At 72.9% G+C, this 24,497-nt stretch overlaps 3 protein-coding genes across 3 annotated transcripts; all 3 read left to right on the top strand.

Annotated features, from left to right (window-relative positions):
- The first annotated feature begins 2,597 nt into the window (after positions 1 to 2,597).
- LSM2 (LSM2 homolog, U6 small nuclear RNA and mRNA degradation associated) lies at positions 2,598 to 3,911 on the top strand. The gene is made up of 5 exons (XM_067316880.1): positions 2,598 to 2,683; positions 2,799 to 2,866; positions 2,959 to 2,989; positions 3,331 to 3,390; positions 3,519 to 3,911. Exons 1-5 carry the CDS (start codon positions 2,681 to 2,683, stop codon positions 3,642 to 3,644), a joined length of 288 nt encoding a protein of 95 aa, XP_067172981.1. The 5' UTR covers positions 2,598 to 2,680; the 3' UTR covers positions 3,645 to 3,911.
- Positions 3,912 to 4,425: 514 nt separating this feature from the next.
- On the top strand, positions 4,426 to 18,888 carry VARS1 (valyl-tRNA synthetase 1). Its single transcript, XM_067316884.1, has 30 exons — positions 4,426 to 4,749; positions 5,091 to 5,234; positions 5,534 to 5,669; positions 5,774 to 5,919; positions 6,021 to 6,114; positions 6,406 to 6,506; positions 6,768 to 6,895; positions 7,440 to 7,604; positions 8,058 to 8,139; positions 8,634 to 8,753; positions 9,103 to 9,211; positions 9,616 to 9,707; positions 9,930 to 10,020; positions 10,246 to 10,370; positions 10,640 to 10,743; positions 11,265 to 11,423; positions 11,614 to 11,704; positions 12,329 to 12,434; positions 13,232 to 13,302; positions 13,634 to 13,759; positions 14,682 to 14,786; positions 15,073 to 15,141; positions 15,441 to 15,519; positions 15,794 to 15,921; positions 16,507 to 16,662; positions 16,793 to 17,056; positions 17,296 to 17,407; positions 17,629 to 17,804; positions 18,085 to 18,234; positions 18,722 to 18,888. The coding sequence occupies exons 1-30, from the start codon at positions 4,426 to 4,428 to the stop codon at positions 18,788 to 18,790; spliced, it is 3,822 nt and encodes a 1,273-aa protein (XP_067172985.1). The 3' UTR covers positions 18,791 to 18,888.
- A 1,294-nt stretch (positions 18,889 to 20,182) lies between these two features.
- Positions 20,183 to 24,217, top strand: CLIC1 (chloride intracellular channel 1). Its single transcript, XM_067316897.1, has 6 exons — positions 20,183 to 20,360; positions 21,590 to 21,699; positions 21,788 to 21,913; positions 22,349 to 22,455; positions 23,329 to 23,510; positions 23,599 to 24,217. Exons 1-6 carry the CDS (start codon positions 20,322 to 20,324, stop codon positions 23,758 to 23,760), a joined length of 726 nt encoding a protein of 241 aa, XP_067172998.1. The 5' UTR covers positions 20,183 to 20,321; the 3' UTR covers positions 23,761 to 24,217.
- Positions 24,218 to 24,497: the final 280 nt, after the last annotated feature.

Genomic DNA, 24,497 nt, shown 5'->3' with positions numbered 1-24,497 from the left:
TCCGGGGGGGGGGGGGGGGGGCTGGGTTCTCGCCCCAGGGCGCCCTGGAGGTGGGAAACTGAGGCAGCGGGGGGAGGGCGGCCGGGCGGAGCGATGCCCGAGAAGGATCCAGGCGTCCGGGCGGCGCGGCCCGGCTGCTCCCGGTCACTGCCAGCGCGGCTCCCGGGTGGCCCCCAGCCCCCGGACGCCTGGGTCCCCTTGGGGAGGTGGGGGCGGGGCGGGCCCCGACGCCTGGGACGCGCCGGGCCGTCGCTGCCGGCACTTAGCGGCCCATCGAGGCTCAATGGGCGCCGCTCAGGGGAACAATGGGGCCATCGGGGCCGGATGGCCGCGCCCGGGGCCGGCGGCGGGGGACCGGGCGTCCGGGGGACCCAGCGCCGCCGAGGCCCTGCCCCCCGCAGCGCCCACGCCGGGCGGGACCCACCGCGTCCCGCGTGGGACCTGCGTCCCGGACACCCGGGGGCCCTGCAGGGCAGAGCCGGGGGCGGGGGGACGTCGCGGTCCCCGGACGCCTGCGTTCTCCCTGCCTGGGTGACGCACCCGGGGGCGGCTGGGCGCCGCCTGCTCCCCTCCCCGGCCGTGCACAGGGGCTCCCCGGACGCCTGGGCCCGCGGGGCGAGGGCTGGCGCCCAAGGACGGAGGCGGCGGTGGGCAGAGCCGTTTATTTGCCCCGTGGGGCAGGAGGGGACGGGGCGGCTCGGGGCCGCGGTTGGGGGCGGGGGCGGCTCAGTCATCCTTGTCGCGCACCGACGTCGTCCGCTCGGCTGGCGGCGGCGGCAGCGGCTCCGCTGCAAGGGAGAGCGGGGTCAGCCCCAGCCCGACCTCTGACCCCCAGCCCTGGCCCCAACCCTGACCCCCGACCTCAGCCGTGATCCTGACCCCCGACCCCAAGCCTCAGCCCAGCCCCGACCGGCCCGGCCCGCTCTGGGGCCGCTGCGGCTGAGCCGGGCGGTCGGGGCAGCCGCGGGCAGCAAGCGGGACCCAGGCGTCCGGGCGCCTCCGCATTCCCCCCCCCCCCCCCCAGGTCCAGGCATCCAGGCACCTCCCCGGGCCCCCTCCCGGGCCCAGGCGTCCGGGCTCACCCTTGTGGCCCCTCCAGAGGCCCTGGAGGACGCCCCAGCCCCAGCGGAGCAGGTTCATCAGGCACTGGCAGCCCTGGCACATCCTGGCTCACGGCCCGCTCCTGCCGGCGGCACGGTCAGCGCGCACGCTTGAACACGCACACGGACCCGGGCCCCATCCCCGTGTCCCCTCGCCCCCCCACCTCCTCCCTCGCCCAAGTCCAGCCCCGTGACCCCCATTTCCCTATCCCGTGTCCCCTTGCCCCCCGTGTCCCTGTCCTGTGTCCCCCCTGTGAATCCGTGTCCCCATCCCAACTCGCCCCCAGTCCCCCAGGTCCCTCTCCACTGTCTGGGTCCATCCCTGTCCCCATCCCGTGTCCCTGTCCCCATCCCGTGTCCCTCTCCCCTGTATCCACCTGTGTCCCCCATCCATCCCCGTCCATCCCCCCCATCCATGTCCTGTCTGTCCCTCCGCCCGCCCCCCATCCCATGTCCCCTTGATGTTCCTGTCCGTCCCCCCATGCCCCCGCTCGTCTCATCCATCCCCCATCCGTCCCCGTCCACCCCCCCATCCTCATCCCCTGTCTGTCCCTTTGCCCGTCCACTGCCCGTCCCCATCCGTGTCCCCGCTCACCGCAGGGTCCCGCCGGTGCCGCGGGGCCCCGGGGCCGCCCTTAAATCGCGGCGGACGCGCAGGGCCGGGCCGGGCCAGGCCGTGTCATCACGGGGCCGCAGGGCCGGTTCACCCGGTCCCGGCCCGGCCGTGGGTGTGCAGGTGCAACACGGGGGACACGGGACAACACGGGACAACACAGGGGACATGGGGGATGGGACAACACGGGGGACACAGGACAACACGGGACAATATGGGAGACACGGGGGACACCGGGGACACAGGACAACATGGGGGATACGGGGCAACACGGGACAACACAGGGGACCTGGAGGACCCAGGGACGGGGGGACACGGGAGTGCAGGGACCCAGGGACATGGGGAACACAGGGATATGGGGACATGGACAGGGGGGGTGTGAGGGCACAGGGATACAGGGGCACAGGAGACACGACACGGGGACATGGGACAGGGGATGGGGGACGGGGGGGTGTGAGGACACGGGACGAGGCAGAGGGACGTGGGGACATGGGGTCGGGGCTGCAGGACCCGGCTCAGGGGGGGGCTCGGTCTCAGAGTGCCGCCCCGTCCCCCGTGTCCCCCGGTCCCCTTCCCGTCTCTGTGTTCCCGTTCCTATTCCCTTGTCCCCCCTGTCCCTGTGTCCCTGTCCCGTCTCCATGTTCCCGTCCCCCCCTGTCCGTCCCCCCCCCCCCCGCGCTCCCGGTGCGCTCGCGGCTGCCCCGCCCGGGCCGGGATCGGCGGGGGCGGGGGCGCGGCCGGACGTCGAGAACCCCCGGACGCCTGAGTCCGCGGGCGGCGGCGGCCTGGCCGGGTGCCGCGGGCGCGCCCGGGGCGGGGCCAGGGCGGAGGATCCTCCCACGGGGGCGTGGCCATGGCGGGGGGCGGGACGCCCGTGGGGGCGGGGTCCGGACGCCGGGGCCCGCGCGCGGCGGAAGGGGGCGGAGCCTCGCGGGCTTTCCTGGCGCGCGGGGCAGCGGCGGCCGCGATGGTCAGCGGGGCCGGGGGTTCCGGGGGGGTCTCGGGCTCCGGTCGTGGGGCCGGGGCGCTCGGGGGATCCCGGGCAGCGGCGGCCCCTCGCGACCCGCGTGTCTGTGTCCCCGCAGCTTTTCTACTCCTTCTTCAAGTCCCTCGTGGGCAAAGATGTCGTGGTGGAGCTGAAGAACGACCTCAGGTGAGGTTCCCCCCACCCCCCCATGGGACCCCGGCGTCGCCTCCCCCCCCATGGGACCGAGGCGTCCCGGTGACTCTCTCTCCCCCCCCCAGCATCTGCGGGACGCTGCACTCCGTGGACCAGGTGAGCGGGGCCGGGACCACTGGGGGGGGGGGACAAGGAGGGATTGTGGGGCTGGGGGTTCCCACGGGGGGGGGGGGTGTCACGAGGGTTCCGGGGGGGCTGGGTCCCACGCGGTGGGACGGGACCTGAGGGGCTAGTTGGACCCACGGGCAGGGGGGTCTGTGGGGTGGACGGGGCCCACGGGGGGCCAGGCCCATGGAGGGGGGGTCTCTGGGGACAAGGGATCCTGAGGGGGGGAAGGCCCCATGGGGGGGCCTCTGGGGTGGAGGGGACCCATGGGGGGGGCAGGCCCTACGGGGCTCCCTGGCCGTGACCCCCCCCCTCCCCCCCCTTTCCTGCAGTACCTGAACATCAAACTGACGGATATCAGTGTCACTGACCCCGAGAAGTACCCGCACATGGTAAGGCCCGGATGCCTGGGCCCCCCCAGGCCAGCCGTGGTGCTCCAGACACCCTGATGCCGGGGTCTCCCCAAACGCCCGGGTCCCCCGGGCCCTGCTGACGCCCAGGCACCTGGGTCCCCCCGCAGCTGTCGGTGAAGAACTGCTTCATCCGGGGCTCGGTCGTGCGCTACGTGCAGCTCCCGGCTGACGAGGTCGACACGCAGCTGCTCCAGGACGCTGCCCGCAAGGAGGCCCTGCAGCAGAAGCAGTGAGCCCGGACGCTGGGGCCCCCCCGGACGCTGGGGTCCCGTCGCCTCCCCGCCCGGACGCCGGATTCCCCCACTCCGCTCCCACCGTTTCTCTACCTCACCCCAATGCCCGAATCCCTCCCCGAGGCCCCCCCTTTCCTCGCCGGGACACCTGGGTTCACCATTGCCCCAACCCCCCCCGGCCTGGGGGTCTGGGGGGGGTCGGGTGGGTGGAGCCCAGGTGTCCGGGGGGCAGTGGGGCACAATAAACGCTGGTGATGGGGACCCAGACCTGGCTCTGTGTCGTGGCGGGGTCATGGTGGGGATCCCAGACGCCTGGGACGGGGGGGGGGGAAGGTAACGGTCCCCGGAGGACCCGGCTGTACGGGCCGCGTCCCGCCCGCGCCGCCAGGGGCCGCCTGACCCGCTCGGTGGCCCGCGGGGGCCGGTCTGCCCCGCCGCGTCGTCCGACTCTGTGGTCGGGGAGGTGCCACCCCCCCCATGCTGTGCTGACTGCGCCTGCGCGGCGCCCGCAGCCAATCCGGGGAGAGCCGGAGGGCGGGCGCATGCGCGGGGCGGGCGCATGCGCGGTCCTTGCGGCTCCACGCGGTTCCTCCCGCACCTGCAGCAGGTACCGGCGGCGGCTCCGGGACACCGACGGCCCCGCCCATCCGGCCCCGCCCCCTTCAGGCCCCGCCCCCGCGACCCCCGTCGCTCCTGTGCCGCGTCGCCAGCGCCCCTCTCTCCGGCGCCCTCGGGCTCCCTCCCGGTGCCCCTGTAGCCCCGGCGCCCCCGGGCCGCGGCCATGGCGGCGCCGCGGCTCTTCCTGCGGCCGCCGCCCGAGGACGCGGCGGCGCAGCGGGTGCTGATCGCCGCCCGGTACGGCGGGGCGGCGCCGGCGCTGGAGCGGGTGGCAGCGGGGCCGGGCCCGGGCCCCGGAGCGCTGCCGGCGCTGCGCACCCCCGCGGGGCGGCTGCTGGCGGGGCCCGGCGCCGCCGCGCTCTTCCTCAGCCCCCCCGCGCTGCTGGGCCGCGGCGCCGCCGCCGCGCTCGTGCGCCAGTGGGTCGCCTTCGCCGAGGCCGAGCTGCTGCCCGCCGCCGCCGTGACGGCCCGGCGCCCCGGCGGGGAGGTATGGGGGAACCGGGACCCGGCGCCCCGGCGTGGAGATACCGGGGAGGGAGGGGACACGGCGCCCCAGAGGGACGGGGGGGACCGGGGGGACGGGGATGGGACCGGGACCAGGGATGGAGGGGGCAGCATGGGGGGGACTGGGACCAGGACAGGGGGGACCGGGAGGGCTGAGACACGGCACCCCAGAGGGACGGGGGGACCTGGGGAGGTGAGTTTACGGGAGTGGGTCGGGGACTGGGGACGGGAGGGCTAGGGGGGACGTGGGGGGGGAGTTGGGGGTCCCCGGACGCCTGGGCCCCCGGGACGGGGCACTTCCGGACGCCTGGGTCCCCGCGGCAGACGGAGGAGCGGGCGCACGCGGAGCTGCGGCGGGCACTGGCGGCGCTGGACTCCCACCTGCAGCCCCGGACCTTCCTGGTGGGCGAGAGCGTGACGCTGGCCGACATCACCGTCACCTGCGCCCTGCTGCTGCCCTTCCAGCATGTGAGCTGCGTGTTCCTGTGTATCCCTGCGCGTCCCCGCGTGTCCTGGCACGGCACGGCCCACGTGTCCTGATGTGGCTCCATGTGCCCTGGCACAGCTCTGCGTGCCCAGCCATGACCCAGCTGCATCCCCTGTGCCCGGCCACGTTCCGTGTCCCTGTGCCAAGCCACATCTGTGTTCCCAGTGTCCTGCTGCATTGCCGTGCCGATCGGCGTTCGTATGCCTGTGCTGATCCATGTCCGTGTGCCGATCGGCATCCATGTCCGTGTGCTGATTGGCATCCGTGTCCGTGTCCCCAGGTGCTGGGCCCGGCCGCCCGGGCCCCGTTCCCCAACGTGCTTCGCTGGTTCCTCATGTGCGTCAACCAGCCCCACTTCCGGGCTGTGCTGGGGCCCGTGGTGCTGTGCGGAGAGGGGGCTGCCAGCGCCCCCCCGGGTGAGTGGGGCCGGGGCTGTGGAAGGCGGTCGGGGGGCCGTGGGCACTGTGGGGCTGGGCATCGGGGGGCTGCGGTGCTGAGGCCTGACCCCGCTGCCCCCCAGAGGAGCCTGAGGCCATGGGGCCGGGTGCTATGGGGCCAGAGGCCGCCCCCCTGGCCAAGAGTGCGTCGCAGCTGAAGAAGGAGGCAAAAAAGAGGGAGAAAATGGAGAAATTCCAGCAGAAGAAAGAAAAGAGTCAGCAGCAGGAGGTGGGGACGGGCCCCATGGCGGGTTGGAGCTGTGCCCCAGAGCGGGCCGGGCTGGGCTGGCCCCACGGCGGGGAGTCATCACCTGCGTCCTGGCCCCACAGAAGAAGGCGAAAGGGGAGAAGAAGGAGAAGAAGGAGCGGAAGGAGCTCGGAGTCATCACCTACGACCGGGAGACCCCCCCGGGGGAGAAGAAGGGTGAGAGGGGCCAGGTGGGGGGCAGATCGGGGGGGAAATGTATAGGACTGGGGGGAATGGGGTGGGGGAAAAGGATCGGGGGGCAAAGAATGGGGCTGGGGTGAATGAGGCTGGCTGGAGGGGGTGAATGGTGCTGGGGGGGGGAGTGGGGGTGGGGGAAGAGGGGCTGGGGGGGGAATGGGGCTGGGGGGCCTGGGCTGGGGGCAGCCTGTCGGGTCCCGTGGTGAGTCGCGTGGCGGGTGCGTGCCGGCCCCGTGCCCGTCGCGTGCCAGCACTGATGGGACCGCGCAGACGTGAGCGGCCCGATGCCCGAGTCGTACAGCCCCCGGTACGTGGAGGCGGCCTGGTACCCGTGGTGGGAGCAGCAGGGCTTTTTCAAGCCCGAGTACGGGGTGAGTCGGGATGGGGCGAGCGTGCGAGCGCGTGTCGTTACGTGAGGCCGCGTGCCCCGTCCCCGCGTAGTCCCCGGCGCGACGTGGTGGCCCCGTGCAAGGCCCTGCGCAAGGCCGGGTCCCTGCGTGTGTCCGTGTGCGAGGCCCTTGGGGGAGGCCCTCGTGCGAGGCTCATCCGAGGGCCCCGTGCGAGGTGGTGCCTCGTGCAAGGCCCTCGTGCGAGGGCCCCGTGCGAGGCGGTGCCGTCCCCGCTCCCCGCAGCGCTCCAGCGTGGCGCAGCCCAACCCTCGCGGCGTCTTCATGATGTGCCTCCCCCCGCCCAACGTCACGGGGTCGCTGCACCTCGGCCACGCGCTCACCGGCGCCATCCAGGACGCCCTGGCCCGCTGGTGAGACCCCGTGCCCCACGGCGTGCCCCACGGCGTGCCCCCCGCGGTGCTCCCGGACCCCGGGGATCCCATGGGGCCCTTCCTGTCCCCCAGACTCCCTGCGATACCCCTGGGACCCCCCTGCTCCACGGAGCCCCTGCAACCCCCAGGGACCCCACAGGCCCCATGGGACCCCCCAGGACCCTTCCTGTCCCCTGGACCCCCTGGGAACCCAACGAAGCCCAGGACCCCTCCTGCCCCATGGTGTGACCCTGCGGTGCCCCACAGCAGCTCGTGGTGCCCCGGGGACCCCCATGGGACCCCTCCTGTTCCCCAGACTCCCTGCAGTACCCCCAAGACCCCCTGCCCCATGGAGCCCCACGGAGCCCCTGGGACCCCCCTGCCCCATGACCCCCCCAGTGGGACCCCCATGTCTTCTGTCCCTATGGGACCCTGCACCCCCTCCCTGGGGGGTCCCACCGCCACACAGAGCCCGTCACGGGCGTTCCTCTGCCCCACGGCGCGGCGTGTGTTCCTCTGCCCCACGGCTGGGCGTTCCCGGCAGGCACCGGATGCGGGGGGCGACGACGCTGTGGGTGCCGGGCTGCGACCACGCCGGCATCGCCACCCAGGTGGTGGTGGAGCGGCGGCTCTGGCGCGAGTCGGGGCGGACGCGGCACCAGCTGGGGCGCGAAGCTTTTCTGCGCGAGGTCTGGCGCTGGAAAGAGGAGTAAGTGTCCCCCCCCGTGTCCCCCGTGTCCCTCACGGCCACCCCACGGTCCCACGGTGAACCCTTCCCGCGCGAGGTCTGGCGCTGGAAGGAGCGAGTGTCCCCCCCGTGTCCCCCCACGTCCTCGTGTGTTCTCATGTGTCTTTGTGTGTCCCCCATATGTCCCCTGTGCTATTGCATGTCCCACATGTATCCCCTGTAGGTGCCACCACCCCGTAGGGGCTCCACAGCATCCCCATAGCTCCCTAACCCCTGTAACCCCTATAGCCCCCCATTGCCCCTCTGTAGCCCCCAACAGCCTCCGCAGCCCCTCCACAGCCCCCCCGCAGCCCCCATTGCCCCCCATTGCCTCCCCAGAGCACCCCATCTCCCCCAATAGCCCCTAGAGCCCCCCCCCTTAGCTGCCCCCCATGGCCCCCCGCAGCCCCCCATCGCCCTGCGGTGTCCCCCCAGGAAGGGCGACCGCATCTACCACCAGCTGAAGCGCTTGGGCACCTCCATGGACTGGGACCGGGCCTGCTTCACCATGGACCCTGTGAGTGGGGGGACGGGGGGGCAGGGGATGGGAGACCCCACGCCGCGGGGGGCTGCTGGGGCACGGGGCGCTGCCCGGGCCGGGGGGCTCAAGGGGCTCGGGAGGTCGGGGGGGGGGCATCGGGGCCATTGGGGGCTGCGCCGCACTTCTAGGGGGGCTGCGGGAGTCTATGTGGGTTCTGTAGAGATCTGTAGGGACCTATGATGGTCACCAGAGAGCCTATAGCGCTCCGTAGGAGACTACAGAGGTCTGGGGGGGTCCAGGCAGGGTCTGTGGGGCTCTGCTGGCGTCCGGGTGTGCCCATGGGGTCCATAGGGCTCTATAGGGGCCATCAGGGTCCACAGGGCTCTATAGGGGCCCATCGGGCTCTGTGGCGGTCAGTGGGGATTTAAACAGGGTCTGTGGAGTATCTGGGGGTCATGGGGGTCTCTAGGGGCCCCTGAGGGGCTGTGGGGCCCATAAGGGCCTATAGGGGCCCTGACGGCTCTGCGCAGAAACTCTCCCGCGCGGTGTGCGAGGCCTTCGTGCGGCTGCACGACGAGGGGCTGATCTACCGCAGCAAGCGCCTGGTCAACTGGTCCTGCGCCCTCAAGTCGGCCATCTCCGACATCGAGGTGGGACACGGGGGGACGCGGGGAGCTGGGGGACGCAGGGGGGACATGGTGGGAACAGGGGGCTGGGGGACGCGGGGGGGGGGACATGGTGGGACACAGGGCCCGGCCGCTCCTGCGCTCTCAAGTCGGCCATCTCCAGCACTGAGGTGGGATGGGGATGTCGGACATGAGAAGACGCTGGGGGCCATGGGGTGTCTGTGGGGCCTCCGTGGGGCACCTGCAGGGGCCACGGGGCAGCCGTGGCGTCCATGGGGCATCTGCAGGGCTGTGTGGTGAGCGAGGAGGGGATGCGGGGGGGCATCTGTGGGGCAGCCGTGGGGCGACGGTGGTCAGGGCGAGGCCGCTGCAGGTGGACAAGAAGGAGCTGGGGGGTCGGACGCTGCTGTCGGTGCCGGGCTACGAGGCCAAGGTGGAGTTTGGGGTCCTGGTGTCCTTCGCCTACGCCCTGGAGGACCACGGTGGGCATGGGGACGCGGCGTGGGGACGCGGCGCGGGGGCAGGACGTGGTGTGGGGAGGGGATGTGGGGATGGGGGACGGGATGGGGACGTGGCGCAGGGAGGGGACGTGGGGACGGGGGACATGGTGTGGGGAGGGGACGGGCGACAGAGGTGGGATGGGGACATGGGGACGGGGCAGGACGGGACGGGATGGGGACGTGGCACGGGGAGGGGACGCGGGATGGGGGCGAGATGGGGACGGGGAGGGGACGCAGGGACACGGCCCAGGGACAGGGATGGGGCACCCCACGGTGCGGGGCCATGGTCGGGGATGGGGAGGGGACACGGTGGGGGGCGTGGCTGGGGTGTGGGGGCGTGGCTGGGGCACGGGGGCATGGCTGGGGAAGGCTGACCCCACCCCCAGAGGAGGAGGAGGTTGTCGTGGCGACGACCCGCCTGGAGACGATGCTGGGGGATGTGGCTGTGGCCGTGCACCCTGAGGACCCTCGCTACCAGGTGGGCGGGGCCAGGGGTGGGGCTTGTGGAGGCGGGTCCTGGTGGGTGGGGCTTATCCCAGGGTGGGGAAGGGGCCTGCTGGGGTGGGGTGCACGGGGGGGGCGGAGCCATGGCTGGCCCGGGTGGTGCTGGGCGGAGCTTGGTGGGTGGGACTGGGATGGGGGGGCGGGGGCTGGTGTGGGCGGGACCTGTGTGGGCGGGGCAGTGACGCGCTGTCCCCAGCACCTGCGGGGGCGCCGCGTCCGTCACCCCTTCACGGGCCGGAGCCTCCCCATCATCCACGATGACTTCGTCGACGTCACCTTTGGCACCGGTATGGGGCGGGGCCACAGGGGGGCGGGGCTGTGGGCAGGCAGGGCTTGGGGGTGGGACTAAGCTGTGGGGGGGGGTGATGATGGCTGGGGTGGGGCCTTGGGGTGGGTGGGGCTTGGTGCCATGGGTGGGGTTAAGCTAGAGTTGTTATGAGCTGGGGCGGGGCCTTGGTGTGGGCGGGGCCTTGGTGTGGGCGGGGCCACCGCTGCAGAGGCTCCGCCCCCAGGTGCGGTGAAGATCACCCCGGCCCACGACGCCACCGACTTCGAGGTGGGCCAGCGCCACGGGCTGCCCTGTGTCACCGTGCTCAGCGACGAGGGGCGGCTCGTCAACGTGCCCCCCCCTTTCCTGGTACGTGTGGGGGGGGGGGGACGTGGGGGGACACGGGGGGGACACGGGGGGATACTTGGGGACAGGGGGGCACACAGGGGGCTACAGGGACACGGGACCCCCAGCGCACGGTGGCTGGGGCGTCCCCGGACCCTGGCAACGGGGGGGATCCCGGAACTGCACTGGTGACGGCCGGGCCCCGAGGGAGGTGGTGGTGACAGCGCTGGGGGGCATGGGGACAAGGGGGGGGGGCCTCGGGGACCTGTTGGGGACCTGGCGGTGTCCTGCAGGGCATGCGGCGGTTCGAGGCCCGGGGAGCCGTGCTGGAGGCGCTGAAGCAGCAGGGGCTCTTCCGGGGCGTCAGGGACAACCCCATGGTGGTGCCCATCTGCAGGTCGGTCACGGGGACGGGGGGGGGACCGGGGGGGGCCTTAGTGGCTGTGGGGTGCTGTGGGTGTCCAGGGGTGGCCATAGATTGCTGTGAGGTGTCTGTGGGTCGTGGTGGGTGTCCGTGGGTCACCGTGGGTCTGACCGGGGCTCCCGCAGCCGCTCCAAGGACGTGGTGGAGCCGCTGCTGAAGCCGCAGTGGTGCCTGGGGGGCCGTGGGGGGTCCGTGGGTCGCCGTGGGGTGTCCATGGGTCGCCGTGGGTCTGACCGGGGCTCCTGCAGCCGCTCCAAGGACGTGGTGGAGCCGCTGCTGAAGCCGCAGTGGTGCCTGGGGGGCCGTGGGGGGTCCGTGGGTCGCCGTGGGGTGTCCGTGGGTCGCCGTGGGTCTGACCGGGGCTCCCGCAGCCGCTCCAAGGACGTGGTGGAGCCGCTGCTGAAGCCGCAGTGGTGCCTGGGGGGCCGTGGGGGGTCCGTGGGTCGCCGTGGGGTGTCCGTGGGTCGCCGTGGGTCTGACCGGGGCTCCCGCAGCCGCTCCAAGGACGTGGTGGAGCCGCTGCTGAAGCCGCAGTGGTACGTGCGCTGCGAGGGGCTGGCGCGGGGGGCGGCCGAGGCCGTGCGCCGGGGGGACCTGCGGATCCTGCCCCACGGCCACACGCGCACCTGGTTCCAGTGGATGGACAACATACGGTGAGCCCCCCGCCCCATAGCCCCCGCCCCATAGCCCCTGCCCCATGGCCCGGGGACCCCCACGTCCTGCCCCACAGCCGCTTCTCCACCTGGTCCCTGTGAGCAGACGTCTGGTGAGCCCCACGCCTGCCCCGTGGCCCCCCCTGCCCCCTGGTGCCGTGGGGCAGCCCCCGACGTGCCCCTGCCACAGGGACTGGTGCATCTCGCGGCAGCTGTGGTGGGGCCACCGCATCCCCGCGTACTTCGTCACCGTGCGCGACCCCGCCGTGCCGCCCGGAGAGGTGGGTCGGGGTGGGGCCGGGGGGTGTCTGGGGCGCTGGGTCCGCCGTGGGGCCGGGGGCCTCGTGGGTGCCGGGGCAGTCTGGGGGGCTGCAGGGACGTCAGCTGGGAACTTGGTCACGGGGCTGGTGGCACCAGGCGGTCAGGTGGGGGCTGTGGGGCCAGGTGGGGGCCGTGGGGCCAGGACCATGGGTGCCGTGGGGCCGGGGCCTTGGGTGCCGTGGGGCTGGGTGCTGTGGGGCCGGGTGGGTGCCGTGGTGCTGAGTGCTGGGGAGTGGGTGGGGGCCATGGGTGCCATGGGGCTGGGTGCTGTGGGGCCAGGACCATGGGTGCTGTGGGGCCGGGTGGGTGCCGTGGGGCCGGGGCCTTGGGTGCCATGGGGCTGGGTGCTGTGGGGCCAGGACCATGGGTGCTGTGGGGCTGGGTGCTGTGGGATGGGTGGGTGCCGTGGGGCTGGGGCCTTGGGTGCTGTGGGTGCCGTGGGGCCGGGTGCTGGGGGGCTGGGTGCTGGGGGGCCGGGTGGGGGCCATGGGGCTGGGTCCTTGGGTGCCGTGGGGCCGGGTGCTGGGGGGCCGGGTGCTGGGGGGCCGTGGGGCTGCAGCCGTGGGGCTGACGCTGCGGGGCAGGACGAGGACGGGCGGTACTGGGTGAGCGGCCGCAGCGAGGACGAGGCCCGGGCCAAGGCCGCCCGCGCGTTCGGGGTGTCCCCGGAGAGCGTCGACCTGCGGCAAGGTGGGGCCGGGGGCTGGGGGGTACTGGGGGGCACTGGGGGGTACTGGGAGCACTGAAGGGGAATGACAAGATAGTGGGGAGCACTGGGGGGCACTGGGGGATACTGGGGGGAGCACTGGGGGTGCTGGGAGCACCAGGGGGTACTGGGGGATACTGGGGGGGAGCACTGGGAGCACTGGGGGATACTGGGGGGAGCACTGGGGGTACTGGGAGCACCGGCGGGTACTGGGGGATACTGGGGGGAGCACTGGGGGTACTGGGCGCACCGGGGGGTACTGGGGGGAGCACTGGGGGTACTGGGAGCACCGGGGGGTACTGGGGGATACTGGGGGGAACACTGGGGGCACTGGGAGCACCGGGCAGTACTGGGGGGAGCACTGGGGGTACTGGGAGCACCGGGGGGTACTGGGGGGAGCACTGGGGGTACTGGGAGCACCGGGGGGTACTGGGGGGAGCACTGGGGGTACTGGGAGCACCGGGGGGTACTGGGGGATACTGGGGGAGCACTGGGGGCACTGGGAGCACCGGGGGGTACTGGGGGGAGCACTGGGGGTACTGGGAGCACCGGGCGGTACTGGGGGATACTGGGGGGAGCACTGGGGGTACTGGGAGCACCGGGGGGGTACTGGGGGATACTGGGGGGAGCACTGGGGGCACTGGGAGCACCGGGGGGTACTGGGGGGAGCACTGGGGGTACTGGGAGCACCGGGGGGTACTGAGGGATACTGGGGGGAGCGCTGGGAGCACCGGGGGGTACTGGGGGGAGCACTGGGCCCCCCCGACCTGCTCTCCCGCAGACGAGGACGTCCTGGACACCTGGTTCTCCTCTGGCCTCTTCCCCTTCTCCATCTTCGGCTGGCCCGAGCCCGTGAGTGGGGGCCCCGGCGTCCGGGGGGCCCCGGCGTCCGGGGCGGGGCTGGGGGGGACCTGGTGTCCAGGGGGAGTGCGGGGGGGGGCCGGGGGGACCCTGGTGTATGGGGGGGCTGGGGGGACCCCGGCGTGCGGTGCGGTGCGGGGCTGGAGCCCCCCGGCCCCGAGGGACCCGGCGTCTGGGGGGACCCCAGCGTGCGTTGGGGGGGGGGGGGGCTGGGGGGACCCTCGTGTCCGGGGGGGACCCCGGTGCGGGGGCAGGGCAGGGCCGGAGCCCCCCCCGCCCCCCCCCCCCGGCCCCGAGGGACCCGGCGCGCGCGGCCCCGCAGAGCGAGGAGCTGGAGGTTTTCTACCCCGGGACGCTGCTGGAGACGGGCCACGACATCCTCTTCTTCTGGGTCGCCCGCATGGTGATGCTGGGGCTGGCGCTCACCGGCAGGCTGCCCTTCCGCGAGGTGCGCTGCCCGCTGCCCCCCGGGACCCCCCCGCTGCCCCCCCCGGGACCCCCGCTGCCCCCGCAGGGGCCCCCAGCTGCCCCCCCAGGACCTCAATTGCCCCTGCAGGGACCCCCAGCTGCCCCCCACAGGGACCCCCGCTGCCCCCCCAGAGCCCCAGCTGCCCCCCCAGGACCTCAATTGCCCTTGCAGGGACCCCCACTGCCCCTGCAGGGGCCCCCCGCTGCCCCCCCAGGACCTCAATTGCCCTTGCAGGGACCCCCAGCTGCCCCCCAGAGCCCCAGCTGCACCCCAGGACCCCCCACTGCCCCTGCAGGGGCCCCCAGCTGCCCCCCCAGGACCCCCCACTGCCCCCCCAGGACCCCCACTGCCCCTGCAGGACCCCCACTGCCCCCCCCAGGACCTCAGTTGCCCCCCCAGGACCCCCGCTGCCCCTGCAGGGACCCCCGCTGCCCCCCCAGGACCTCAATTGCCCCTGCAGGGACCCCCAGCTGCCCCCCACAGGGACCCTAGCTGCCCCCCCAGGACCCCCACTGCCCCTGCAGGGGCCCCCCGCTGCCCCCCCAGAGTCCCAGCTGCACCCCGGGACCCCTCCTGCCCCCACAGGGACCCCCAGCTGCCCCCCCAGAGCCCCAGCTGCACCCCGGGACCCCCCCTGCCCCCACAGGGACCCCCAGCTGCCCCCGCAGACCCCAGACCCCCCAGGGACTCCTTAAGTGCCCCCCCCCCCCGGGATGCCAGAACTGCCCTGAGGACACCCAAACTGCTCCGGGGACCCTGAGCCACCCCCCGGGGACCCTCATACTGCCCCAGGGGCACCCCCAACCGCCTGGGACCCCACTAACACCCCCGGGGACCTCCAAGCCCCACCGGAGACCCCCAAAGCGCCCCGGGGCCCCCCAACCCCCGTCGCGCCCCCCAGGTCTACCTGCACGCTGTGGTCCGCGACGCCCACGGGCGCAAGATGAGCAAGTCGCTGGGGAACGTCATCGACCCCCTGGATGTCGTCACCGGCATCTCCCTCGAGGTGCCACGGGGCCGGGGGGGCGCAAAGGGGGCAGCGGGGACGTGGGGTGGGGGGATGTGGGGGGGTGCAGAGGGCTTGGGGGGGCGCAGGGGGAGCCTGGGGGGAGCAGGAGAGGTTTGGGGGGGGCCCTCAGGGGAGGTCGGGGGGCCGTGGGGGGCACAGGGGGAGCCTGGGGGGGTGCTCAGGGGAGGTTGGGGGGCCATGGGGGGGCACAGGGAGGATCTCGGGGGAGATCGGGGGTCCCAGTTTGGGGGCCCCACGTTCGTCTGTCCATCCCCCCCCCCAGGGTCTGCACGCGCAGCTGGAGAGCAGCAACCTGGACCCGGCCGAGCTGGAGCGAGCGCGGCAAGGACAGGTGGGGCCGGGGGGCTGCCGGGGGCCATGGGGGGCGCCATGGGGCTGCCGGGGGGCTGCCGGGGGGCTGGGGGGATGCTGGGGGGCCATGGGGGGCAGGTGGGGCCGGGGGCTGCCGAGGGGCTGGGGAGGATTTGGGGACGCTGGGGGGCTGGCAGGGGGGTCTGGAGGATCCTGGGGGGCTGCAGTGGGGGGGCTGAGGGGGCTGCCATGGGGTGGGAGGGCCTGGGGGGCTGTGGGGGGGCCAGGGGCGGGGGCTGACCGTGCCGTGGGGCTGCCCCACACCGGCCCCCCCCCCAGAAAAGCGACTTCCCCAACGGGATCCCCGAGTGCGGGACGGACGCTCTGCGCTTCGCCCTCTGCGCCTACACGGCCCAAGGTACGACCCACAGCCGCTCCCCGGCCTCCCCGCGCGCCCCACGGCCGCCCCACGGCCGCCCCACGTCCACCCCACGTGCCCCCCAGCCGCCTTGTACACCCCGTATGCCCTATGGCTGTCCTGCACGCCCCCGGCCGCCCCACAGCTGCCACCCTGCACACCCCACATGCCCCGCAGCTGCCCCACGGCCACCCCATGTGCCCCCCCGGCCCCTCTCGCGCCCCACGGCGCCGCCGGTCGCTCCCGGCCCCGGCCCCACAGCAGCTGCCCGCAGGCCGCGACATCAACCTGGACGTGGGGCGAGTCCTGGGCTACCGGCACTTCTGCAACAAGCTGTGGAACGGCGCCCGGTTCACGCTGCGGGCGCTGGGCCCCGCGTACCGGCCCCCCGCCGCCCTCCAGGTGCCTCCGCGCGGCCCCCGGGGGGGGAATGGGGGGCTGACCCGTGGGGGGGCCCCAGCCCACGGGGGAGACCCCGACCCACGGCGGGACTGCGGGGTGGGGGGGACCAACCCATGGTGGAACCGCGGGGAGGGCCTGACCCACGGCGGGACTGTGCAGGGGCCTGACCTGTGGGGGGGACCTGACCCATGGTGGGACCGCAGGGGAGGGCCTGACCCACGGCGGGGACCGTGACCCACAGCGGGACCATGGCAGGACCCCAGCCCCCAGCAGCCTTGCCCCACGGGGGGATCCTGACCCGCAGGGGGACCACGGGGACCCCAACCCACAGCCCTGACCCAAGGGGCCCTGACCCACAGGAGACCACCGAGGCTCCCAAGCCGTAGCACACCCACGGGGTAGACTCTGACCCACGGTGGTGCCCCTGACCCACGGGGGGCTCCCCGAGACCCCCCCCGTTCCCCCTGAGCCCCAACCCACAGCAGGAGACCCTGACCCATAGGGGCGACTGGGACCCCCAGCCGCGGGGACCCCCGAGCCCCCCGGCGGGGGTCTGCGGGGGCCCCCCCTGACCGGTCTCCGCAGCCGCGGGGCGCCGTGGGGCTGGCGGAGGGCTGGATCCGGAGCCGCCTGAGCCTGGTGGTGGCGCAGTGCGGGGCGGCCCTGGGCGCCTACGACTTCCCCGCCGCCACCACGGCCGCCCACGGCTTCTGGCTGTACGACCTCTGCGACGTCTACCTGGTACGGGGACACGGGGGGGGACACGGGGACAGGAGCTGCGCTGCAGACAGGGGCGCAGGGAGGGGGACGTTGGTTGGGGGGGCACTCGGGGATGGGACACAGTGCCGGGCGCTGACGTGCCGGCGCGCAGGAGTGCGTGAAGCCGGTGCTGGCCCGCGGAGCCGGGGACGGGGACGGTGACGCCGATGGAGCCGGGGACGGCGGCGGCGAGGAGGCGGCGGCGGCGGCGCTGGCGGCGCGGGACACCCTCTACACCTGCCTGGACGCGGGGCTGCGGCTCCTGGCGCCCTTCATGCCCTTCGTCACCGAGGAGCTGTGGCAGCGGCTGCCGCGCCGCGACCCCTCCGGGGACCCCCCCAGCCTCTGCGTCAGCCCCTACCCCGACCCCCAGCAGGTACCGGGGGCGACGGGGGGTCTGGGGGGGGGGTCCCAGGGGTGCTGGGAGGAGTCAGGGAGCCCTGGGGGGTGATGGGGGGGTTGGGGGATCCCTGGGGCACCTCAGCGTGGTTTTGGAGGTCCCAGAGGGGATTTGGGGCTGGGGGGACTTGGGGGGCTGGGGGGTCTCGGAGGGTTGTGGGGTGAGAGGGGGTCTGGGGGCCCCCGTTGACCCCCCCCCCCCGCCCCCTCCCGCAGTACTGCTGGCGCGACCTGGAGCTGGAGGCCACCATGGAGTTCGCCCTGGGCATCGTCCGCACCCTGCGCTCCCTCCGCGCCGACTACAACCTCACACGGAGCAGGGCCGACTGTAGGCCCCAGGGCCCCGGCGTCCGGGCCGGGGAGGGGGGGGACCCCCGCGTCCTGGGGGGAGGCAGAAGGACCCCAGTGTCCTGGGGGGAGGCGGAAGGACCCCAGCGTCTGGGCAGGTGGAGCTGAGCCAGGCAGGGGGTCGGCGGGGCCCCGGCGTCTGGGCGGGCACCGGGGGGGCCCCGGCGTCCGGGTGACCCCCCCCCCGCCCCCCCCCCCCAGGCTTCCTGCAGTGCCCGGAGGCGGAGTGGGCGGCGCGGGCCCGGTGCTGCAGCAGCTACATCCGGACCCTGGCGTCCTGCGGGGCCCTGCGGGTGCTGGAGCCCGGCGAGAGCCCCCCCCCGGGCTGCGCCGTCGCCGTCGCCTCCGACCGCTGCACCGTCCACCTGCTGCTCAAGGTGGGGCCCCGGCGCCTGGGCACGAGGGTCCCAGGGGACCGGGATGGGGGGGGGGGGCACGAGGGACCCAGGGGACCGGGATGGGGGGGGCACAAGGGACCCAGGGGACCGGGAGGGACCCGGGCGTCTGGGACGAGGGGCGGCGCGGGGGCCCCTGACGCTCAGCGTCTCGTGGGGGCCCGTGCTGGGGGGGGTGTTTAGCGGGGGTGGCGGCGGCGGAGGGGGGGACCCAGACGTCCGGGGGCCCTGGCGTCCCCACGGGCTGATGGGGGCCGCGCAGGGGGTGATCGACGCCCCTAAGGAGCTGGCCAAGCTCGGGGGGCGCCGGGAGGAGCTGGGGCGGCAGCTGGAGCGGTTGCGGGAGCGCCGGGCCGCCCCCGAGTACGGCGCCAAGGTGCCCCCCGCTGTGCAGGAGGCCGACGCTGCCAAGGTAGGGGGCTGGGGGGCGCTTGGGGGGCTGGGGGAGTCCCGGGGGGCGACTTGGGGGGGCTGGGAGGGTCCGGAGGGGTGACTTGGGGGCCTGGGGGAGTCCCGGGGGGCGACTTGGGGGGCTGGAAGGGTCCAGGGAGGTGCTGTGGGGCTGGGGTTGGGGCGGGTTCTCCCGGCACTGCCCTCCTGCTCGTGCAGGTCTGGTGTTTCCTGGTCTCCGGGGGGTCTCAGTGGGGCTGGGGGGCCCCTCGGGACAGGGAGTGCCTGTGGGGCCCAAAGTGTCTGTGGGGCTGGGGGGTCTATGGGGCAGGGGGATTTCCAGGGGTGGGGGCTCTCTGTGGGGCAGGGGCTTTCCATGGGGCTCTGTGGGGTGGGGGGCTCCCAGGGGGGCTTTGTTGGGTGGGTCTGTGTGGGGTGGGGGTGTCTGTGGGGCAGGGGGACCCCGTGGGGGTCTCCGTGGGGCGGCCCCACAGCCTGTGTCCCGGCAGCTGGCGCAGGCCGAGGCGGAGCTGCACAAGGTGCTGGAGGCGCTGGAGCTGGTGCAGAGGATGCTCTGACCCACAGCTGCCCCACGGCCGGGCCCACATCGCCCCACATCGGCCCTGTGGCCCAGCCCCACATTGGCCCCCCCTAGACATTAAAGTTATTTTGCTGAGCTGCAACTCTGGGCGTGTTTGGGGCTGTGGAGGCCTTGGGGGGGGGGGGCAGCTGTGGGGCAGTTGGTCACCGTGGTGCAGGGGTTGCCGTGAGGCAGCTGCGGGGCAGTTGTGGTAGTCACGGGGTCACTGGGGCAGTTGGGGGGTTGCTGTGTGGGGTGTTTGGGCCAGTTCTGGGGGTGGCTGGGGGCAGTTGTGGGGCAGTTGGGGCAGTTAGGGGGTGGCTGGGGCAGTTCTGGGGTCGCTGGGGGCAGTTTAGGGGTGGTGGGGGCAGTTCTGGGGCAGTTGGGGCAGTCTGGGGGTGGCTGGGGCAGTTCTGGGGTCGCTGGGGGGCAGTTGTGGGGCAACTGAGGGCAGTTTGGGAGTGGCTGGGGCAGTTCTGGGGTTGCTGGGGGCAGTTTAGGGGTGGTGGGGGCAGTTCTGGGGTGGCTGGGGGGCAGTTGTGGGGTGGTGGGGGCAGTTCTGGGGTCGCTGGGGCAGTTTAGGGGTGTCTGGGGCAGTTCTGGGGTGGCTGGGGGGCAGTTGTGGGGCAGTTGGGGCAGTTTGGGGGTGGCTGGGGCAGTTCTGGGGTCGCTGGGAGGCAGTTGTGAGGCAATTGAGGGCAGTTAGGGGGTGGCTGGGGCAGTTCTGGGGTTGCTGGGGGCAGTTTAGGGGTGGTGGGAGCAGTTCTGGGGTGGCTGGGGGGCAGTTGTGAGGCAATTGAGGGCAGTTAGGGGGTGGCTGGGGCAGTTCTGGTGTTGCTGGGGGCAGTTTAGGGGTGGTGGGGGCAGTTCTGGGGTCGCTGGGGGGCAGTTGTGGGGCAGTTGGGGCAGTTTAGGGGTGGTGGGGGCAGTTCTGGGGTGGCTGGGGGGCAGTTGGGCAGTTGGGGCAGTTTGGGGGTGGTTGGGGCAGTTCTGGGGTCGCTGGGGGCAGTTTAGGGGTGGTGGGGGCAGTTCTGGGGTCGCTGGGGGCAGTTGTGAGGCAATTGAGGGCAGTTAGGGGGCGACTGGGGCAGTTCTGGGGTCGCTGGGGGGCAGTTGTGGGGCAGTTGGGGCAGTTAGGGGGTGGCTGAGGCAGTTCTGGGGTCGCTGGGGGCAGTTTAGGGGTGGTGGGGGCAGTTCTGGGGTCGCTGGGGGGCAGCTGTGGGGCAATTGAGGACAGTTAGGGGGCGACTGGGGCAGTTGTGGGTCGCCGCGGGGGGGGGGGGGGGCGCCCTCGTCCCGGTGCGGGCGGGCACAGGCGCCCGGGCGGGGCCCCTCTCCCCCCTCCCCCCTCCCCCCCCGCCGGATTTCCGCTCCCCCGAGGCCCCGCCCCGCGGGCGGTAGCCGAGGGGACCCAGGCGTCCGGGCGCCGCCCCCGCTTCCTCGGGCGGGGCCCAGGCGTCCGGGAGCCGCCGGGACCGGGCGCAGCCGTGCAGCCCCGACCCCCGCGGTGACCCCGCGGCGACCCCGCCATGGCGGAGGAGCAGCCGCTCGTGGAGCTGTTCGTGAAGGTACCGGGGGGGGGAGGGGGGAGCTGCCCCCGCTGCCCCCCCGGGCCACGCCGGCGCCCTCGAATGGCACCGGGGAGCCCGGACGCCTGGGTCCCCTGGGGGGGGGGGGGAAGGGAGGGGAGCCCCGGACGCCTGGGTCCCCTGGGGGGGGGGGGGGAGGGGAGCCCCGGACGCCTGGGTCCGCAGCAGCCATGCCTCCCCTCCCCCGTGTTTCCGGGTGGCGGTTTCAGCCCCGGACGGAAACGGAGGCACCAGGGAACACGTGTCCCGTGTGACACGTGTGCGCAGGTCTCCTCACACACACGCATGTGCGAGGGCGTCTCCCATGTGACAGGCATGTGCGGCTCACCCCATGCGCACGCGTGGGCAAGGGCGTCTCCCGTGACTCACGTGTGGGCGAACGCCGGTCTCCTCATGCGCACGTGTGTGCGAGGGCGTCTCCCGTGTGACACGCATGTGCGGCTCACCTCATGCGCGTGCGTGTGCGAGGGCATCTCCCGTGTGACACGCATGTGCGGCTCCCCTCGTGCGCGTGCGTGTGCGAGGGCGTCTCCCGTGACACACTTGGGCAGGCACAGATCTTCTCACGCACACGCATGTGCGTCTCCCGTCACATGTGTGGGCGGTCCAGCCCCTGCTACCTGTGGGGGCGCCGGGGTCAGAGGTCAGTGCAGGGGCGGGCGGGTGCCACCAGAACTGCCCCCGCGTTCAAGGAGGGGCCCAGGCGTCCGGCCCCGCCCTGCCCCGGCCGTCTCCATGGCGACAGGGCTGCACCTGCTCCCCGGTGGGCCGTTGCCACAGCGACTGCCCGCGCGGGAGGGCGGCGGGTGTTTGCTGTTGGCCTGGCAACGCGGGAGGGGGCGGGGCCTGGCGGCCAGCAGCCAACCAGCTCTCTGGCGGGCTCAGCTCCCTAGCAACAGGTGGGGCCACGAGGGGGCAGGGCTCTGTGACCCGGCTGCCTAGCAACGGGGCCGAGGCCTCCCTAGGCCCAGCTGGGCCCGGGGCCTCCTTTGCACCACGGGCCACCCCGTGCCCCCGCTGTCCCTGCAGCCCTGTGGCCCCGTCACCCTGCTGTCCTCGTCAACTCCCCCACCCCCGCTTCCCTCATTAACCCCCCACACCCTTGCCATCTTCATTAACTCTCCCACGTTTGCTGTCCTCATTAACTCCCCCGTGCCCTCGTTATCCCGTGCCCTTGTTAACCTCCGCCTTGTGCCCCGTGCCCGCAGGCCGGCAGCGATGGGGCCAAGATCGGCAACTGCCCCTTCTCGCAGCGGCTCTTCATGGTGCTCTGGCTCAAGGGCGTCACCTTCAATGTCACCACGGTGGACACCAAGCGGTGAGTGTGCCGTTCCCCCCCATCCCAGGGCCCTGGCGTCCAGGGCCCCGGTGTCTGGGCGCCGCCTACCGCCTGCTCCTGCCCGCAGGCGCCCGGAGGCCGTGCGGCGCCTCTGCCCCGGGGGGCAGCTGCCCTTCCTGCTCTACGGCGGTGAGGTCTACACCGACACCAACAAGATTGAGGAGTTCCTCGAGGAGGTGCTCTGCCCCCCACGGTGAGCCATGGGGCTGCTCGGGGTGGGGGGTCCCAGGGCCGCTCGGAGTCCCGATCTGCCCCCCAGGTACCCCCACCTGGCCGCCCGCAACCCTGAGGGGCAGCTCGGGAGTGTCCCGGGGCAGTTTGGGGGGTCCTGGAGCGGTTTGGGGGGGTCCCGGGGCAGTTCAGAGCCCCAGTCCCACCCCAGGTACCCCCGCCTGGCTGCCTGCAACCCCGAGGGGCAGCTCGGGAGTGTCCTGGGGCAGTTTGGGGGGTCCTGGAGCGGTTTGGGGGGGTCCCGGGGCAGTTCAGAGCCCCAGTTCCACCCCAGGTACCCCTGCCTGGCTGCCCGCAACCCAGAGGGGCAGCTCGGGGGGGTTCCAGGGCAGTTTGGGGGGTCCTGGAGCGGTTTGGGGGGGTCCCGGGGCAGTTCAGAGCCCCAGTTCCACCCCAGGTACCCCCGCCTGGCTGCCCGCAACCCCGAGGCCAACACCGCCGGCCTTGACGTCTTCGCCAAGTTCTCGGCATACGTGAAGAACGGGAACCCCACCCTGGATGCTGGTGAGCCCCGCCCACAGGGGAGGGGCCTGGGGAGGCCATGCCCATGGGGGAGGGGCCGGGGGAACCCACCCTGGATGCCAGTGAACCCTGCTCACTGGGGGGGGGTGTCCTAGGGGAGACCACACCCACATGGGAGGGGCCCAGAGAAACCACACCCACCAGGGGTGGGACCAGGGCAGACTCCTCCCCTTGGGTGAGGCCTGGGAGGACCCACCCCAGGGATGTGGTCAAAGGAAGCTCCTCCCAGGGGTGGGGCTTGGGGGCTCATCATTGGGTGCTCCGCCACCTGTGCTTCTGCCCCGTGTTCCCATTGGCTGCTTCCCCATCCCCCAGCCTGATTGGCTGTCACAGGCACTCTGATTGGCTCCCCTTTTCCCACCCAGTTCTGATTGGCCATCTGGTCTTTTCTGCCTTACCTGATTGGCAGCTGTCTCTCTCCTTTGGCTGCTTATCGGGTGTTTTTTCTCTCTCTGGATTCTGATTGGCTGTTCTTTTTCTTCTTTTCCCTACATGCTCTCTGATTGGCTGTGTCTCTTCTTCCTTCTTCCTGGATTGGCTGTCTCCTTACAACCTTGGTTTTGGTATCTCTCTCCTGTGTCTCATTGGTTGTCTCTGCCGCCTTTCCTCTGATTGGCTCACTCTCCTCCCATCCTTACCATTGGCTGTCTGCGCCCCCCTGCCTCTCCCATTGGCTGCCGCTCCACAGCCTCCTGGTCCCTCTTGGCTGTGGGGGGCTGAAATGCCGCAGGTGGGTCCCGCTGTGGGTCAGGATGTGGCCATAGGTCCTCCTGCGGGTCTGGCTGCTGGTCCTGACACGGCCGTGGGTCCCGCTGTGGGTCCCGCGGCGGGTGCTGACGCAGCTGTGGGTCGCAGGGCTGCAGCAGGGGCTGCTGCGGGCGCTGCGGGCGCTGGACACCTTCCTGCTGACGCCGCTGCCCCAGGAGCTGGACGAGGGCAGCGCCGAGGAGCCGCCCCCATCGCAGCGCCGCTTCCTGGACGGTGACGAGCTCACCCTGCCCGACTGCAACCTGCTGCCCAAGCTGCACGTGCTCCAGGTGGCACAGGGGGGATACGGGGGGGGGACGGGGGGAGGTGGGGACACATGTCGGTGGCTCATGTCGCCCTGTCCCTGTCCCCGCCCAGGTGGTGTGCCGGCGGTTCCGGGGCTTCAGGATCCCGGAGGAGCTGGCGGGGCTGCAGCGGTACCTGCGCAACGCCGCCGCCCGCGAGGAGTTCGCCAGCACCTGCCCCGACGCCACCGAGATCGAGCTGGCCTACGAGCAGGTGGCGCGGCCCCTCGCCTGAGCCCGCGCTGCCCTGAAAACGCCCCCAGATCCTCCAGCCGGCCCCAGGAACGTTCCGTCCAGCCCCCAAAATGCCCCCAAGGTGTTCCAGCCGGCCCCAGGATCACTATCCAGCCCCAAAACGCTCCGTCCAGCCCCCCAAATGCCCCCAACAGCTGCCAAATGCTCCAGCCAGCCCCAAAAATGCTCTCTTCAGCCCCCAAAACACCCCCAATGGCTCTGAAAACACCCCCCAATCCTCCAGGTGGCCCAGAGAACACTGTCCAGCCCCAAAACCCTCCATCTGGCCACAAAAATGCTCTGTCCAGCCCCGAAACGCTCCCAACGGCTCAAAACACTTTCTCCCATCCCGAAGTCTTCATCCTGCCCCAAAACACTTTATCTTGCCATGAAATCCTTCATCCTGTCCCCAAAACCCTCCCAACGGCCCCAGAACACATCATCCTGCCACGAAACTCCTTGTGCTGCCCCAAAATGCCTCCAGTGGCCGCAGAACGCTTCATCCTGCTCCCAAAACCCTTCCTCGGTCCTGGAGCCATCCGGGAACCATCCACCATCTCGGAAACGCCTGGTCCTACCTCAGCCGCCCCCAGGGCACCCTGGAACTGCGTCCTGCTCGGGAACCCCCTGGCGGCCTCAAAAACCTCCCTCTGGCCCCAAAAGCCTTTGTCTTACTCCAACTGCCTGTGCCCCCCCCCCACTGGCTGCAATAAAGGCGGACGGAGGGACCCAGGCGTC

The sequence above is a fragment of the Apteryx mantelli genome, unplaced genomic scaffold, assembly GCF_036417845.1.
Source record: "Apteryx mantelli isolate bAptMan1 unplaced genomic scaffold, bAptMan1.hap1 HAP1_SCAFFOLD_163, whole genome shotgun sequence".
Classification (NCBI taxonomy): Eukaryota; Metazoa; Chordata; class Aves; order Apterygiformes; family Apterygidae; genus Apteryx; species Apteryx mantelli.
This window is presented reverse-complemented; position numbering and strand designations above follow the sequence as displayed.